The 17,005-nt window shown below is 43.0% G+C and overlaps 1 protein-coding gene across 1 annotated transcript in view; it reads left to right on the top strand.

Annotated features, from left to right (window-relative positions):
- The window catches only part of FBXL13 (F-box and leucine rich repeat protein 13), a 251,473-nt gene that overhangs the window by 65,599 nt on the left and 168,869 nt on the right, over positions 1-17,005 (top strand). The window contains exon 8 of the mRNA XM_062212179.1: positions 14,685-14,780. Within this exon, the coding sequence (XP_062068163.1) occupies positions 14,685-14,780 (96 nt within the window). The remainder of the gene's footprint in view (positions 1-14,684; positions 14,781-17,005) is intronic.

Genomic DNA, 17,005 nt, shown 5'->3' with positions numbered 1-17,005 from the left:
TGGCTTACAGGTGGCTGCCTTCTCACTGTATGATATGATCAGGTGTCTCTTCCTCTTCCAATCTCTTCCACCACACTAATCTCTTTAAGGGAGCTCCACCCTCGTGAAGTCATCTAACCTTAATAACTTCCCTTAGCCCCATCTCCTAATGCCTTTGCATTGAGCGTTAAGACTTCAGTATAGGGGTTTGGAGAAGTATGTCACAATTCAGGCTACTTTACACAGTTGTTACAACTGAGACTCATGCTCTGATTCTCTCCATTTAGGATTTGTTTTCTTACATAATTCCCACAGAAACATTACCCCCTTCTAGAATGATGGATTATTCCTGCCTGCCAATCCTGCCTAGAATACAATGTATGTTCATAACATAATTCTTACCATAAAGTTTAATCTTCACCATACTAACTCTATTTTAAACATTTTCCCAAGTGATCATAAGGAAAATTATTGGATGGTTTCCATTCATAACCTACTTTACAGTATGTAATGATGGTGTCATTCACTTTTGCTGACAAATTCTTGGGAGATATTTGTGTCATAATTCCACAGGCATCCATTACTTGAAGACAAAATTGGCTCCAAAGTAAACCTCAGTTGTTTAATGGAGTCCTTCTTTTCATTTAAAATTAAAATGGAACTTTGACCAGTACAAGTGCAAACGTTTTCTGTTCCTTGTTAAAACTCTAATGTCAAAAAATATAACAACACTTTGACTTCCAAACACTTAGAGGGAAATTTAACCACATTCCTTTAGAAATAAAACTCCTATGAGTAAAACACTTATTAAGTAAACACTCTGCTCCCATGCCTAGTTGTATGTTCCATTTGTGCTTTATCTCTGAAAGTTTTAAATATTATTACAACACCTGTTCTTAGCATTTACCCTACATATCCAAACTAGGGCATTCTATGGAAATTATCCTTGTTTCTAATGTGGTGTTTCTGATGTGGGCGGTCACTTGGCACAGTGGTTAGGACCCTGCTTGGGACACCCGTATCCCATTTCAGAGTGCCTGGGTTTGAGTCCTAGCTCTGCTGCTTGTTCCAGCTTCCTGCTAATGTTCACCATGGAAGGCAGCAGTGATGGCCCAGGGAGTTGGGTTCCCTGCCACCCACGAGGGAGATCTAGATTGAGTTCTGGGATCCTGGCTTCAGCCTGGCCCGTCCCTGGCTGTTGTAGGCATTCGAGAATGAACCAGCAGATGATATCTCTCTCTGTCTCTCTATCTGTCTGTCTCTCTGCCTTTCAAATAAATACATTTTTAAAAAGGTTTATTTATTTATTTGAGAGGCAGAGTTACAGAGAGAGAGAGAGAGAGAGAGAGAGAGAGAGAGAAAGGTCTTCCATCTGCTGGTTCACTCCCCAAATGGCTGCAACATCTGGAGCTGAGGTGATCTGAAGCCAAGAGCAAGGAGCTTTTCTGGGTCTCCCATGCAGGTGCAGGGCCCAAGGACTTGGGCCATCTTCTACTGCTTTCACAGGCCATAGCAGAGAGCTGGATCAGAAGTAGAGCAGCCAGGACTCAAACTGCACCCATATGGGATGCTAGCACTGTACGCGGTAGCTTTTCCCAACATGCCTCAGTGTTGAGTCCTCAAATAAATAGATTTTTAAAAAGCTAGATATTCTAAACATGTAATTAATGTGAGATTCTCCTCATATTGATAGCATTGTAAGGGAAAACTAATAATTAATGTTTTTTTCTATTTTCATTACTCTTTTATTCCTTCCTAATATAAGCTTATTCTCAAATGGTGTATGCTCTCTCTGGAAGACAGCATTGTAAAAAACATTCCACTGTTGTCTGTTTGGGTTGCTGTAACAGATCATAGAGTTGGTGGCTTATAAGCCACAGAAACTTACTTCTAAATTCTGGAGGTTGGAGATTGGAGGACAGAGGTCCAAGGTCAAAGGGCCAGGAATTTCAGTGTCCACTGGGGGCCCATTTCCTAGAGCACACACAGCTGTGTTCTCACTGTGTCCAGCATGGAAGAACTCTGGAGCTTTCTTTATAAGGGTACAAATTCCATTTATTAGGGCAGAGACTCTCATGACCTAATCACCCTCAAGGCGTCTCCTCCGATTACATTAGTAATTTGGGCTCATTATATGTGTTTCAGAGGGACATAAACATTCAGTCCATAGCAATGTTTCTCAGTACCATTTAAAATAAAAATGTTATTCTGAAAATACATTCCATATGGGTCTGACTCATGGTGGATATAGCCCAGTATTGAGCATTGGATTCCAGGGACACATAGACTAATATTTCCAAGAAGTGTTCCTTAAAACACTTCTTGGAGAGGGAGGAGATGTACAATTTGGGACATGCTCAATCGGACTTACCCCAAATTGTAGAGTTAGAAATGTGCCAGGGGATTCCAATACAATCCCATCAAGGTGGCAGGTACCAATGCCATCTCACTGGTCCAAGTGATCAATTTCAGTTCACAATTGATCACACTGATAGGTCTAAGAGTCAAAGGGATCACACAAACAAGACTAGTGTCTGCTAATACTAACTGATAGAATCAAAAAGGGAGAGAAGGATCCAACATGGGAAGTGGGATACACAGCAGACTCATAGAATGGCAGATGTCCTAAACAGCACTCTGGCCTCAGAATCAGCCCTTAAGGCATTCGGATCTGGCTGAAGAGCCCATGAGAGTATTTTAGGCATGGAAAGCCAAGACACTCTGGCAAAAAAAAACAAAACAAAAAAAAAACCTAAATGAAAGATCTCTGTTAGTGAGATCCCAGTAGAAAGAACAGGCCATCAAAGAAGGAGGTACTTTTCTCTGAAGGGAGGAGAGAACTTCCACTTTGACTATGACCTTGTCTAAATAAGATCGAAGTTGGCGAACTCAAACGGCTTCCGTAGCCTTGGAAACTCATGACAAGAGCCTAGGGAGATTACTGACGCCATAAACAAGAGTGTCAAATTGTTAAGTCAACAAGAGGAGTCACTGTGTACTTACTCCTCATGTAGGATCTCTGTCCTTAATGTGTTGTTCAATGTGAATTAGTGCTATACCTAGTACTGAAACAGTATTTTTCACTTTATGTTCTGTGTGGGTGCAAACTGATGAAATCTTTACTTAATATCTACTAAATCAATCTTCTGTATATAAAGATTATTGAAAATGAATCTTGGCCGGCGCTGCGGCTCAATAGGCTAATCCTCCACCTGTGGCACCGGGTTCTAGTCCCAGTCGGAGCACTGGATTCTGTCCTAGTTGCTCCTCTTCCAGTCCAGCTCTCTGAGTGGCCCGGGAAGGCAGTGGAGGATGGCCCAAGTGCTTGGGCCCTGCACCCCATGGGAGACCAGGAGAAGCACCTGGCTCCTGGCTTCGGATCAGCACGGTGTGCCGGCTGCAGCGCACTGGCTGCAGCGGCCATTGGAGGGTGAACCAACAGCAAAGGAAGACCTTTCTCTCTATCTCTCTCTCTCACTGTCCACTCTGCCTGTCAAAAAAAAATTAAAAAAAAAAAAGAAAATGAATCTTGATGTGAATGGAATGGGAGAGGGGGCGGGAGATGGGAGGGGTGCAGGTGGGAGGGAAGTTATGGGGGGGAAAAAGCCATTGTAATCCATAAACTGTACTTTGGAAATTTATATTTACTAAATAAAAGTTTAAAAAAATTTTGTTATGGGGGGGGAAAGCCATGTAATCCATAAGCTGTACTTTGGAAATTTATATTTATTAAATAAAAGTTAAAATAAAATAAAATAAAATAAAATAAAATAAAATAAAATAAAATGACAGCCTGGGCCCAAAGCCAAAAAATCATAGTTCTTCTGCTTTTGGCTTTGGGGGCAGCTTATAAGAGTAACCCATGTAAAGGTTTACAGTTATTGGAGAAACAAACTTCTCTTAATCTGAAAGATAAAACTTTCCCCTTTTCCTGAGCATTAGAAATGGTTGGTCAGTGTGACAGCGTCCTTGCTCATCCCAGCAGTGATTCTATCAACTTGACATTGTGGCTTATGAGACGAGTTGAGGGAGAGTAATAGGATTTAAACTCCAATTCTTTTCAGCTGCTGGCTAGGATTAGCGAATGGAAATAAATACACAGAACCCCTTTGCTGTTTTTATAAATCCCAGCTTTGATGTAGGTTTTTATTTGAAACATCTGAAATTTCTCCAGAGATGACATATAAAAACTTCTAGTGGAAAGGTACAGAAAAACCTACCTTGGGTTAAAGAATCTATATCAGTTTTACTCCTAGACAGCATTTTGGGAAATGATCTCCATCAGATTTTATGATTACTGATCACTCTGTACTCCTTCTTGAACACTTATCAACAAATTGCTCCAATAAAAGTACTTGTAATAAAAAAAGTTTGCAGCAAGAGAAAATGATCATATGGGCGAATAAGTTTGGGAAACTTTGGTAAAAACGAAGTAAAAACTTTATTATGCAACATCCAGAAAAGAATAGTAATTAATAATAAGCACATATGCACTAATCAGATCTAACAGATATTAGCCATTGGGAAATTATATTTAAGAACTTTTTCTTTAGGACCCTCTTTCAGCCCCAGAAAGACAGTGACATTAACGATTTGCTATGGACTCTCTCCCACCCTCACCCCCATTTTTCCCCAGAAATTATTCTTCCAGCTTTCAGAATGCCACAATACCCAACCTGGTTCTTCCCTGATTCTCCATTGGTGGGTCTCTGCTCCTTACACTGTGTTCTGGTATCTGGTATTATTCTGGGTTCTCCAGAGAAACAAAGTATGTGTGTGTGTGTGTAGTTAGCCCACGTGAAGTCCAAACTCTGCCATCAGCAAATTGGAGACCCAGGAGAGTCAGTTATCTCAACCCGAAGGCCTGAGAATGAGGAGAGCCCCTGGCGTACTCAAGCCTGAGTCTAAGGGCAGGTGAAGCCTCATGTCCCAGATTGAAGACAATCCAGTAGGGAGGGAATTCTTTCTCACTCAGTCTTCTATTCTGTTCAGTCCTTCAGTGGGTCCGATGAAGCCAGTCCACGTGATAGAGGGCAATCTGCCTTACGAGGTCTACTGATACAGTGCCAATCTCATGTAGAAACCCTCCCAGACATGCCCAGAAGTCATGTTCAACTGACACAGAAAATCAGCTCACGCAAGTCTACCCTTTGTCAGAATGACAGCTGCACACATCTCCTTAAGCCATGCTTAATCTCCAGCTAAGTGAAGACAGCAATAAGGCCAAAATGCTAATGTGACACACCTATCCTGTGCATAATCAAAAACAGAATATGGGGAGATGTGAGATAAAATACTTGAGTATGTTCACTCTTCTTCTTGACATCTTACAGTTTAAATACCAGGATGCAAAATCAAAAGTACTTCAATACTATGATATGAAGTCAATAAATCTTCTTACATGATAAAAGAGAGGGAGGAAAAATATATCATATATATACACATATATAATATATATAAATATATAATCTTAATGTAAGTTTATATATAGATATATAAATAGGTATATATTATGTATTTATAACAAACTAAGGAGGAATACTCTGACAATTGCAATCTCTTCTGTAACTGGTCCTGTGGGTGTAGCTGATATTTATAACTACGTTCTTCTACTACTCTTTGTTTTTAACAAGTACCTTGGGTAATCATTATTGTGTGTGTGTGTGTGTGTGTGGTCCAAACCTTCACTGCTCAAAGGCCTATGCCACTAGTAGTCCTTGGATTGGGTGGCTGTGGTTTTCCACTGATGTTCATTGTAGGGCACGGTAACAATAAGAGACGTCCTACGGGGTCTTCTTTTCCAAACATGCTCTTTCTCACCACCACTATAGAGCAGCGGTTCAGTTTCTCCTTGACAGGCAGAATCAGTCACCCCAGCCAGCAAATAACTCCCTTCTTTGCCTGTTATGTGAAAGGCAGAGTTACATAGAGGCAGAGAGAGAGAGAGAGAGAGAGAGAGAGAGAGAGAGGTCTTGTACCTGCTGGTTTATTCTTCAAATGGCTGCAACAGCTCCTGCAACAAAGCCAGGAGCCAGGAGCTTCTTCTGGGTCTCCCATGTGGGTGCAGGGGCCCAAGCACTTGTGCCATCTTCCACTGCTTTCCTAGGCCATAGCAGAGAGCTGGATGGGAAGTGGAGCAGCCGGGTCTTGAACCGACACCCCTATGGGATGCCAGCGCTGCAGGTGGCTGTTTTACCAGTTATGCCACAGCGCCAGCTCCCTTCTTTGCCTGTTGATTCAGAGATGTGAGGAGGTCAGAGTAGCCTGGTGGCAGAATTCATCTCCAGTTCAGTGGAATCATTATTACATCTCTTGGTGGAAAGATTACTCCTTTTGGAACTAAGACCTCTAGCTCAGCAGTGTAAGATCATGGGAACAGGGAGCAAAATTTCTCCTAGAGGGTTACCCGGGTTGTAGTGAGTGTGCCGTTTCCATTCCCGGACCTGCACATCCTGGTGACTTGGGAACTCAGCACTATCAGTTGGATGCTGATCTGGAGCACAGATAGCCTTTTGGAGGACCTTGCCCCAGCCCGGCAACGTATCGCCACCTACTGGGCACCGCTATCCCCCCATTCTATCAAATGACTGCTCCAGGAGACTGGGGAACTTGGCAAGACCAGTGATTCCATGAACCTGGGCCCTGAGGCAAGTATTTTGTTGTGAAACTCTTTGGTGTGAAGCAATGCTGTATATATTCAAAACCATGACTTCCCACCAATACCCTGGTTCCAATCTAATACCACAGGGTTCAGTCTAGTTTTCTTCCTTTCATGCTTGTAAATATCTTCTAGAACAGGAAACTAGGCTCCCGATTTCCAAATATTTGTACCTATTTGACCTTTCCTCCCATAGGTACCAAGCCCCCTTGGCCGGGCCACCGTTCCTGCACCAGTACCCCCTGCGTGCCCCTCGCCTCTGACATCCACACAGCCCAGTCCCTGGGCAAATTCCCCTGGGTACATTCACTCCTCGGCCCACCAACACCCTGCAGGGTGACTGCTGCCTTAGCTCCTCCGGGAGTCCCACTCCTTGATGAGAACTTTTTCCTCTTCTTCAAGCCCTCACCCCTGTGCCAGCCCAGCCCCCTCACACGGTGCCGGCTCCCAGCTTCCACACCAGGCCCTCCTCCCACCCAGGGTGGATGCCCGTCTCCCTCCTCACTGAGACTCGGGTGTCTGTGCAGGGCAGCCCTCCTGGGAGGACGCCGTCCTCAGCTTGCTTGGCTCTGACCCCTCCTCTGGCCACTGTCCCATCCCCTGATGGTGCCTACTTCACTCAGTCCCACTGCACGGCCTGGGGAAGGGCAGGGGTCCAGGTTCTCCCCTCAGCTTTCTTTTGTTCCTGGCAGAGGACCAACCCACCGGAAGACATAGGCTTTGGCGCCTTATGCACGCTGGAGCAAAATTGCGTTTTTCATTTTTATTATATTTTACTTTCCATTGAGGAAAAAGATCTTTTCCATTTCTGCAGCTGTGAGGTATGGAATCCTGGTTACAGAGCTCACTAGTCGGGCCTCCTCTCAGTCACTGGATGGAGGTACCAGAGGGAGGTACCTATGTAGGCTTTAAGAAAATCAGCCTTTCATTGGATCGTTTTATCATGTCTTCTTTTCTGTTTGTACAAGCTTCAAGAAGTGAAGGCGTCTTGACCTGATGAGAAGCCCTTCTTCATCTTGACTGAGCTACATGAGCTTTTAGTCCTTGTAGAATGCACTGGCCAGTAGATGTGCCAAAGCATTTGTAAACTAAGTGCTGTGCACTTGCTAAGGAGGCGGTGCTGTTGCCAGTTGATGGTGCACAGAGTCATCCAAGAACTCTGATGTGGGATGTGGGCATCTTAATGGACAACTGTTATGTTGAACATCTGACCCTTATCCTATTTTTTTGATTTAAAAATGTATTTATTTGTTTATTTGAAAGGCAGAGTTACACACACACACACACACACTCAGAGAGAGAGAGAGAGAGAGAGAGATTGAGCTTCCTCCCATGCATTGGTGTGCTCCCCAAATGACTGCAATGACTGGGGCTAGGCTGGGCTGAAGTCAGAAGCCTGGAACTCCATCTGTATCTCCCATATGGATGGCAGGAACCCAAATACTTGGACCATCTTCACCTGCTTTCCCAGGCACATTAGCAGGGAGTTGGATTGGAAGTGCAGCAGCTGGGACTTGAACTTGTGTCCATACAGGATGCCACATTGCATGCAGTGGCTTAACCCACTGTACCACAACACTGGTCCTGTTACTTCCCTTTCTTGTTTCATTATTTGTTCATGGGACACTAGGTGCTCTTTCTTGTGAAGATCCAAAGTCCCTGGCACACGGTGTGTGCAGACACATGGTGAATAGCATTGAGTAGCTTCACTTGTCATACTGTTCACGTAGACTTTCAGTGATACACAGTTTTCTTAAAACTCCCCTTTTTCATCTGTGTCCTATCTTGTCACTGTTTTTGGGTTAGGGTATCTTGTACAGAGAATGAGCCAGAATAAATTATCTATGGAATTGCATTAAGAACCCACACTCCCCCACTCTATGTTCTTCTAGATTGCCCTGTTGGCAACAGCCCATGTTCTATGTGGAATTATTGCCTAGCTTTTCCAAGTGTGATTACATAGGAATGTTGTGAAATTCCCAACATATATTGTACAAAAATGGCACCACTCTCTTGGAGAAGCTGTTAAGTCCATGTTAATTGCACTTACGTCTTTATTCCACTGTTCCGCTCAAGTGTGGACTACTTACCTTTTAAATGCTTCTAGGCAATGTCCTGTGGAATCAATGAGGTATGACTTGTAAAGTAGGTGCTTAACAAATGCATGTTAAATGAGTAACTCCCTGCATACTGGAAAAGGCATCAGAATCCTCACATATTAGGAAGGAATTATATGGTTTAATTCTGATAACTGCTTTGTTCTCTGCTATGTAGACAGGAATGCAAATAGACTTTTCTCATAAAAATAAGTCTCCACTAATGCAAGAATTTAACACCTAGATTCCGAGTTGGATCTATTCAGATATGGACTTTTATTCTTTTTCTATAATTAATACACTGCTAGAATTCATATGTGAGAATAACTTAATCCCGTACTATGGAAAAAATAAACCCTTTAACCTAACAGTAAAATTACACAAGGGCAATACAATTAAGAGTCTAGGGATTTTTAAAAAAATATTTATTTATTTGAAAGACAGAGTTACAGAAAGAGACAGCCACACAAACACACACACACAGAGGTCTTCCATTCACTGGTTCATTCTCCAAATGGCCACAACAGCTGGAGCTGGACTAATCCTAAGCCAGAAGTCAGGAGCCAGGAGCTTCTTCCAGCTCTCCCACATGGGTGCAGGGGCCCAAATATTTGAGCCATCTTCCTCTACTTTCCCAGGCACATTAGCAGGGAGCTGGACAGGAAGTGGAGCAACCAGAACTCGAAGTGGCATCCACATGGGATGATGGTGCTACAGGTGGCGGCTTTACCCACTACGTCATGTGCTGGCCCCGAGACTAGGAATCTTTTAAAATATTTATTTACTATGTGAAATGCAAAGAAGGAGAGAGAGAGAGAGAGAGAGAGAGAGAGAGAGAGAGAGAGAGAAATAGATATCTTCTATCCACTGGTTCACGTCCCAAATGCCTCTGCAACAAGCAAGTTAGGCCAGGCTGAAGCCAGGAGCCAGGAACTCCATCTAGGTCTACACATGGGTGACAGGGACCTATATTCTTGGGCTATCTTCTACTGCTTTCCCAGGTGCCTTAGCAGGGAGCTGGATCAGAAATAGAGCAGTCAGGACTTGAACTGGCACTTCGATATGGGGTGCTGGGTTTGCAGGCAGCAGCTTTACATACTGTGCTACAATGCTGGCCTCTGGAAGTCTTGGAATCTGATCATCAATCACAAAACTAATCACAAAATTTCATGCTGTGGGAGAGGCCATTAGAGATCAAAGAGGCAATAGAATCAGAGGAGTTGAGTAACTACTGGATTGTATAATGTCCTTCCCACCTCCAAACTCATCCATTCAGAATCCCCACAATGGGGCCTTATTTAGTAGTAGGATTTTTGCAGAAATACTTAAGATCAGGTCATCCTGGATTTAGAAGGGCCCTAAATCCTTTAACTGCTGTGTTTATAAGAGACTAGAGAGGGACAGACGCATATGTACACATGGGGGAAAAGAAAGCCATGTGATGACAGAGGCAAAGGTTGCCCAAGGCATAGAAAGGGATGTTGGTGACCATCAAAGCTAGGAGGAGGTGAGGGAGGATTCTCCTTGGCCTTCAGCACTTTGACTTCAGAGTTCCAGTGTCCAGGACAGAAGGAATACACTGTTGTTTTGAGACCCCTGGTTTATAGTGATTTCCTATGGCCACCCTAGGAAGCTAGTGGAGTAACCCCTCAAGGAGTAGCCATGATTCTGAATAAAGGCCCACGTGAGCAGCTGTGGCCGGCTTATCCCCGTCTGCTTCAAGCATGCCGACTGCATGTAGAGGCGCTCTCTTCAGAACCATCATGTCTTGATAGTTGTATGACTGTTTGCTGCCCCAGGGCTGTGATTCCTGCTCCCTCTCTTACATTCTTACACAAGTCACTTGTTTGATCAGAAATTCGACCCCACGCTTCCACTGTGTTTCTGCACTGCCATTTCTCTACTCAGGGCCTAATCCTAATTCTTCCTCTCTGTACAAGTGCAGGGCAGGTGCAGAACCACATGTCCAGTTTTTGGGCCACCTGATCCGGCAGATGTGGATCACAATCCCAAAAGACACAACGCTGCCCACCATACTACCGAATGTTGAAATCTGGAAAGCGCAACACCTCTAGACTCTAAAATATGGCGAATCATAATCACGAAAGATGCAAATCCCAAACATCGAATGGGTTTGAGCAATTTTGGTTGTATGCAGGATTTTTGCACCGTGGTAGACAGAATGAGCGTCTGGAAACTTGGTACAGCGTAACTTTGAGTGTGACTGTTTCCAAGAGAGGTATGTGAGGCTAGGTGGACCACATGGAGTAGACAATGTCAGATCTGCCAAACATGTGACTGCACTAACAGCTACAACCACAGCAAAGGCTTTGTGTGTAAGTGTGTGTGTACATAGGGACATCTGCACTTTCTGAGGAAATGCAAAGATGGACTTCTTGTACATCTGCACTAATGGAAAGACGTAAGTTGTCAAGGTTGTGTCTCTTCGGATGGCTGCATGTGCGATGTCATCCATCCCAGTTTTTGATGGCCCTTGTCAAAAGACTTAGGTTGTCTGTTACAGAGCATGCAGGTACCTACCAGAGTAGGTAATGCCTTTACACAGAGTGCTACTGCATTTACACATGTTGCTTTTTGACCTGTTTCTTTAAGAAGATGAGTCCTCTGCTCATGACTACTAGACTCGTGTGACTGTGGTTAGTGCACCTGAGTGGCAACACTTGCAAAAATATGTTATTATTACTATTATAATATTATTGTTATTGTTGCCTGCTGGATTGTGAAAGTACCTATGAAGCATTCTGTTGTGTTTTTATGTTTTGCAAGTGAATCTCTTTTAAAAAATGTAAATAAATGTCAAGGATTCTTAAAATTCTTTTTTTCAGGATTATATTTTCAGGATTTGGGGATTTTAGTCTCTAGTAATTTTGTTCTTTTGGGACTGCAACATTTGAGATTTTGGGCATTTGGGACTGCATCTTTCTGGGTTGTGGCCCAAACCATGTTCTTTGGATATCTGGTAGAGCACTCTTGTAAACCTCTGTGAGCCTGTGTTTATTTGATGTTTATTTATTGGTGGATTTAAAATGATAATTCACTTCTATTTGTTGTTATTATGTTCTAAACCATGAAAATGGAAGTCTTTTCACATATATTGATCTTCTTTAATTTCTTTTAGCTTTTTTTGTAGTTTTCTGTATACTAGTCTTTCTCCTCCCCAAAAATGAGGTTATTAAAATATTTCAGGCACACAATGAGACTTCATACAAGGAAAAACTGTATACTCACTGACTGCTCTAGGAAATAAAACTTAATACAATCGAAGCCTCCTTTTCCCTCAGAGATATCTGCTCTTTTGAATGTTTATCATTCCCTCCATCTACGGTAGGTAGAACATTAGCCCCCAAAGCTCATTGTATTAATCTGTAATTAACAGAATCCTGTAAGGCCTGACTTAGTGTGTATCTCTTTAGAGAATGGTATTTCTTTCTGTCAAATATTTCAGAATTATTACCAACTTGAAACCTCCTTGCATGTCAATATGTGAAATCCCATCATAAAGGTGAAAAGTTCTTATTTAATTCTCAAGTAATTAAAATTGAAGTCTCAACATATGATAGCTGATCTTTGGTTATAAGTTCTCTCCTTCCAGCCCTGGCAGCTATGCCAAGAGTTGGATCACTGGAAATGGACCTTCCCTGGAGTCGAAGGATGCCCAGGTCAGAGCCACAGATCTTATTGGCTCTAAGCTGAAAAGCCCTTCACTCAGCCCAACTTCCAAAGTGACCACTGCAGCTGAGGGGACGGCCAAGTAGGGTCAGCAACATTGCAGGCAGAACTGTAAATTTCTTGTTAGAGATGCCACCTGCCTTTACCTGGCCAACTCTCCTCCCAGGCCAGTTAAGTAGTGAAAGTCAACAGAGTGCCTTCCCCTAGGAGGTTCACACCTCCCTTAGGATATACCCCATGTGAAGAGATAGATAGGTCTGGGCCTCTTAACTTACAAGGCCTAAAGCCCACCAGATTATTATCAAGCCCCTTCTGTCAGGTTCTATTTGCCTCTTAATCAGAAAACTTAATTGTAGCTTAGACAGCACCTTTCTTAGCTCCTCTAATAATGACTCTGTCCTTTGTTCTAGACTCTGTCTAGTGCACTTGGGCCTCATTCCTTTCTAATCATAACCTCTACTCTACCTTCAATGGCTCTACTCCCAACCTGTGTGTACTGATGGTCCTCTTCCCCACTTAATGCTGTATAATTGTTCAGACCTGGTTAATGCCACTCTTAGGATCATTGGTTACTATCCTCACCCTGTCTTTTATGACCTTGTCTAAATATGATCAGAGTCGGCGAACTTGGAAGGCTTCCATAGCCTTGGCAACTCATGACGACAGCCTAGGGTGGTTACTGGTGCCATAAACTAGAGCGTCAATTTGTTGGGTCAACAACAGGAGTCACTGTGCACTTGCTCCTCATGTGGGATCTCTGTCCTTAATGTGCTGTACATTGTGATTTAATGCTATAACTAGTACTCAAACAGTATGTTTCACTTTGTGTTTCTGTGTGGGTGCAAACTGTTGAAATCTTTACTTAATATATACTAAATTGATCTTCTGTATATAAAGAGAATTGAAAATGAATCTTGATGTGAATGGAAGGGGAGAGGGAACGGGAGAGGGGAGGGTTGCGGGTGGGAGGGAAGTTATGGGAGGGGGAAGCCATTGTAATCCATAAACTGTACATTGGAAATTTATATTCATTAAATAAAAGTTAAAAAAAAAAGTTCTCTTCTTCCTCCTCCTCCTTCTTCCTCCTGTTGCTCTTCCTCTTCCTCTTCCCCTTCCTCCTCCTCTTCCCTCTTTTTCTTCCTCTTCTTTTTCTTTTCATCCCAGTGTGAAAACTGAGTTTTTGTTTTGCTAAGTGGTAGATTTTATTTTTCAGCTCCCTCTCATGATTCTGGATCCATATTCGTGTCCCAAGCCTGGAAACTTTGTTCTGTCATTACATGATCAGTTCAATCTGAACCCATTTATTATGAAAAGCAGCAGCTACCCCCTTGGCATTCCCATGCCAAGCATCTGTAGCAGGAGCACCTTATTGCCCATCTGGGGATGCAAGGACTAAGCTCTGGAAATTTCTCATATTGGTTTTTTTTTAAAAGATTTATTTATTTTATTTGAAAGTCAGAGTTACACAGAGAGAGAAGGAGAAGTGGAGAGAGAGAGAGAGAGGTCTTCCATCCCCAGATGGCCACAATGGCCGGAGCTGTGCCGATCCGAAGCCAGGAGCTAGGAGCTTCTTCCGGGTCTCCCACGTGGGTGCAGGGGCCCAAGGACTTGGGCCATCTTCCACTGCTTTTCCAGGCCATAACAGCTGGATCGGAAGTGGAGCAGTCGGGTCTCAAACCTGTGCCCATATGGGATTCTGGCGCTTCAGGCCAGGGTGTTAATCCACTGCACCACAGCACCAATCCTTCATATTGGTTTTGAAAACTGAGTTATGCTTTGTAAAAATAAAAAAGGAAGAAAGGAATGAAGGAAAGTTTGTTTTATTGTTGACTGGTACTTTTTATCAAGAGGATTTTCTGGTTTCCTCATCTACCATTTTTTTTTTTCTGAAAATAGAAGCCAAAATGAGTTTGTTGATCTTCCCCAGGAAACTAACAACATTAGAGAGAACCCAGTTCAGTTCAGTTAACAGTTATTGGATGCCTTCTATATACCAGATATGGTTTAGGGAAATTGCTAGTTTTCTAGCAGAATTCCACCTTTATTTGGAAAACCCAACATATGTGCCTGTCTTCCTCACCATCTTTGTGCAAGAATCAATGAAAAGGATCACATTATAGAAGAAGTATCAGAAGATAAGTTCTAGCACTCCCACTATTATAGTGCATAGATTACAAAACTGTTACCCACACACAAGGTAAGTGGAAGAATTATAACAAAGTTCACGTATTTTTCAAAATTATTTTTTTCTTTGTGTTTAGATCTTCCTATACCTCAGCTTAAGAGATATAGTAATATGTGGCCAAGTTTGTCATACCTGGATGTTGATGATACAAATAAGGTCATTGTGGAACTCTGTAAGTAGATATAAATACAGTATGTCTTTAGTTTCTTCAAGGAGAATGGAATGTTGTGAAACTGTCTGTCCTAGGGACCGCCTTCTTCCCTGTCACCCTGTCTATAGCCAACAAGTGCATTTGCTTTTCTCTTGTCCAGGCACAAGCCTGGAGGAAGAGATAGAAAAGATGATTTTTTAGGAGGTACATTATTAATACTTTAACATTGAAATGGTAGGGGCTGGCATTATGACAAAGAGGGTTAAGCCGCTGCCTGTCACACTGGCATCCCATATGGAAGCCGGTTCATGTCCCAGATGCTCCACTTCCAATCCAGCTCCCTGAAAATAGCCTGGGAAAGTGGCAGAAGATGGTCCAAGAGTTTGGGTCCCTGCCACTCACCTGGGAGACCTGGTTTGTTTCTGGCTCCTGGCTTTGGCCTGGCCCAACACTTGGCCATTGTAGCCATCTGGGTGGTGAACCAGTGGATGGATGATCTCTCTCTCTGTCTCTCCTTCCCTCTGTATAACTCTTCCAAGTAAATAAATAATGTTTTTACAAAAAGAAAAATTAAAATGGTAGATATAAATTTGAATCTTATATTGCATTCACGCAAAGCCTCATCGTATTCTATATATTTTATCCTACCTTGGTTTCCTTGTTAATGTATGCCCGCTTCCTTTCCATGAGCACAGACTGTAAAGTGAGCCCTAGACTGTGGGAAGAACACTTCAAAATGTATGATTTTTTTAATGATCTTCATAATTCAGAATTTGGAAGGTTTAGTTCTACAATAAAGAAAGGATGACCTTCATGTACCTGGCTGATGGTGAATAGGATTGGCAAGAGGTAGCTTATGTGAGCTCTGGGTGGCCAGGGCCGATTCATAAACAACAACATTGATACTGTAGTATTGACAGTGTGTTCAGTTAAAAGTTGAAGTTTGTGACCATCCAATTTCTCATTACCTTTTGAACAAAGCTATTCTTTGTTCTCAAATGTTTGTTATGATTTTGCCACATCTGCACACCAAAAAAATAAGGCCAGAAATGTGAGGAAGAGCAGGATATAATTGTGGAAAGAGAAACGTGCTGAACATAGACAAGCTTAATTTTGTTTTACAGCTTGGATTTTCACTGCCTGTGCTCTGTCCTCATCCAGAGAGGCCTCGGCAGAGCACCGGCTTTTTTCCTAACCCCTGCCAGGCTTTTGCACAATCTGTCCTGTTCTTAATACTGTGCATATTCTTTCTGCTCCAGACCATTTGGATTCCATTTTCTTCTTTATGATTTTCCAAAAGTCACAATCCCCCCACCCCCAAACCTCTCACATAAGTCAGATTTATCCCTTTAAAATCAGTGGTTCTGAGAGTGGTCCAGGGACCAACAGCATCAGCATCACGCAGGAACTTGTTGGAAATGCAAATTCTCAGGCCCTACCCCAGACCTGCTGAGTTAGAAAGTCTAAGGATAGCAATCATCAGTTTTCACAGTCCTCCCAGATGGTCCTGATGTGAGTAAAAGTTTGGGGATCACTGCCTTAAACTAGAAATAAACTTAAGACAGGAATACCTATTTGTTGGCTAAGGTACACTCACTAAGGCAGAATCAGTTCCCTTCTGGCCACAGTTGCACAGAGTATGAGTAGAGCTACAGAGCCAAGAATGGGGTGGTGTCCTCATGGGATGTAAAGGTTGAGTTGACTTATTGAGCTGAAGTCCCTGGTGTCAGCTCCTCTTAGTTTCTTTACATTTTGGACTTTCTGCAAAATGGCCACTGATTCTTAGGTCAATCTGAATGTGTGCTATCATCGGTCCTGCAATCATTAACGATCGGAGGGGTGGTGAAGTCTACAGATAACTGGACCTTAGACAACAGGGAGTGTCGCCACCACTCATTACTTGATGGCGTAAGTGATCATCATTGTTGAGATTACAGTGTCATCCAAGAAACAGATAAGAGAAGTCTTTGGGGAGACAATATTTGATTTTTTAAAGAAGATCCATGCTAGTGTTGTGGTGTAGCAGGTTAAGCCGCCGCCAGCAATGCTGACAGGTACTGGATTGAGTCCTGGCTGCTCCACTTCCCATCCAGCTCCCTGCTAATGTGCCTGGGAAAGCAGCAGAAGATGGCCCAGGCACTTGAGCCCTTGCCACCCACAGGGTGACCTGGATGGAGTTCCTGGCTCCTGGCTTCTACCTGGCCCAGCCCTGGCTGTTGTGACCATTTAGGGAGCGAACTAACAGA

The sequence above is a fragment of the Lepus europaeus genome, chromosome 1 (assembly GCF_033115175.1).
Source record: "Lepus europaeus isolate LE1 chromosome 1, mLepTim1.pri, whole genome shotgun sequence".
NCBI classification, from domain to species: Eukaryota; Metazoa; Chordata; class Mammalia; order Lagomorpha; family Leporidae; genus Lepus; species Lepus europaeus.
The sequence above is the reverse complement of the archived record's forward strand: the minus strand, read 5'-3'. Positions and strand labels throughout refer to the sequence as shown.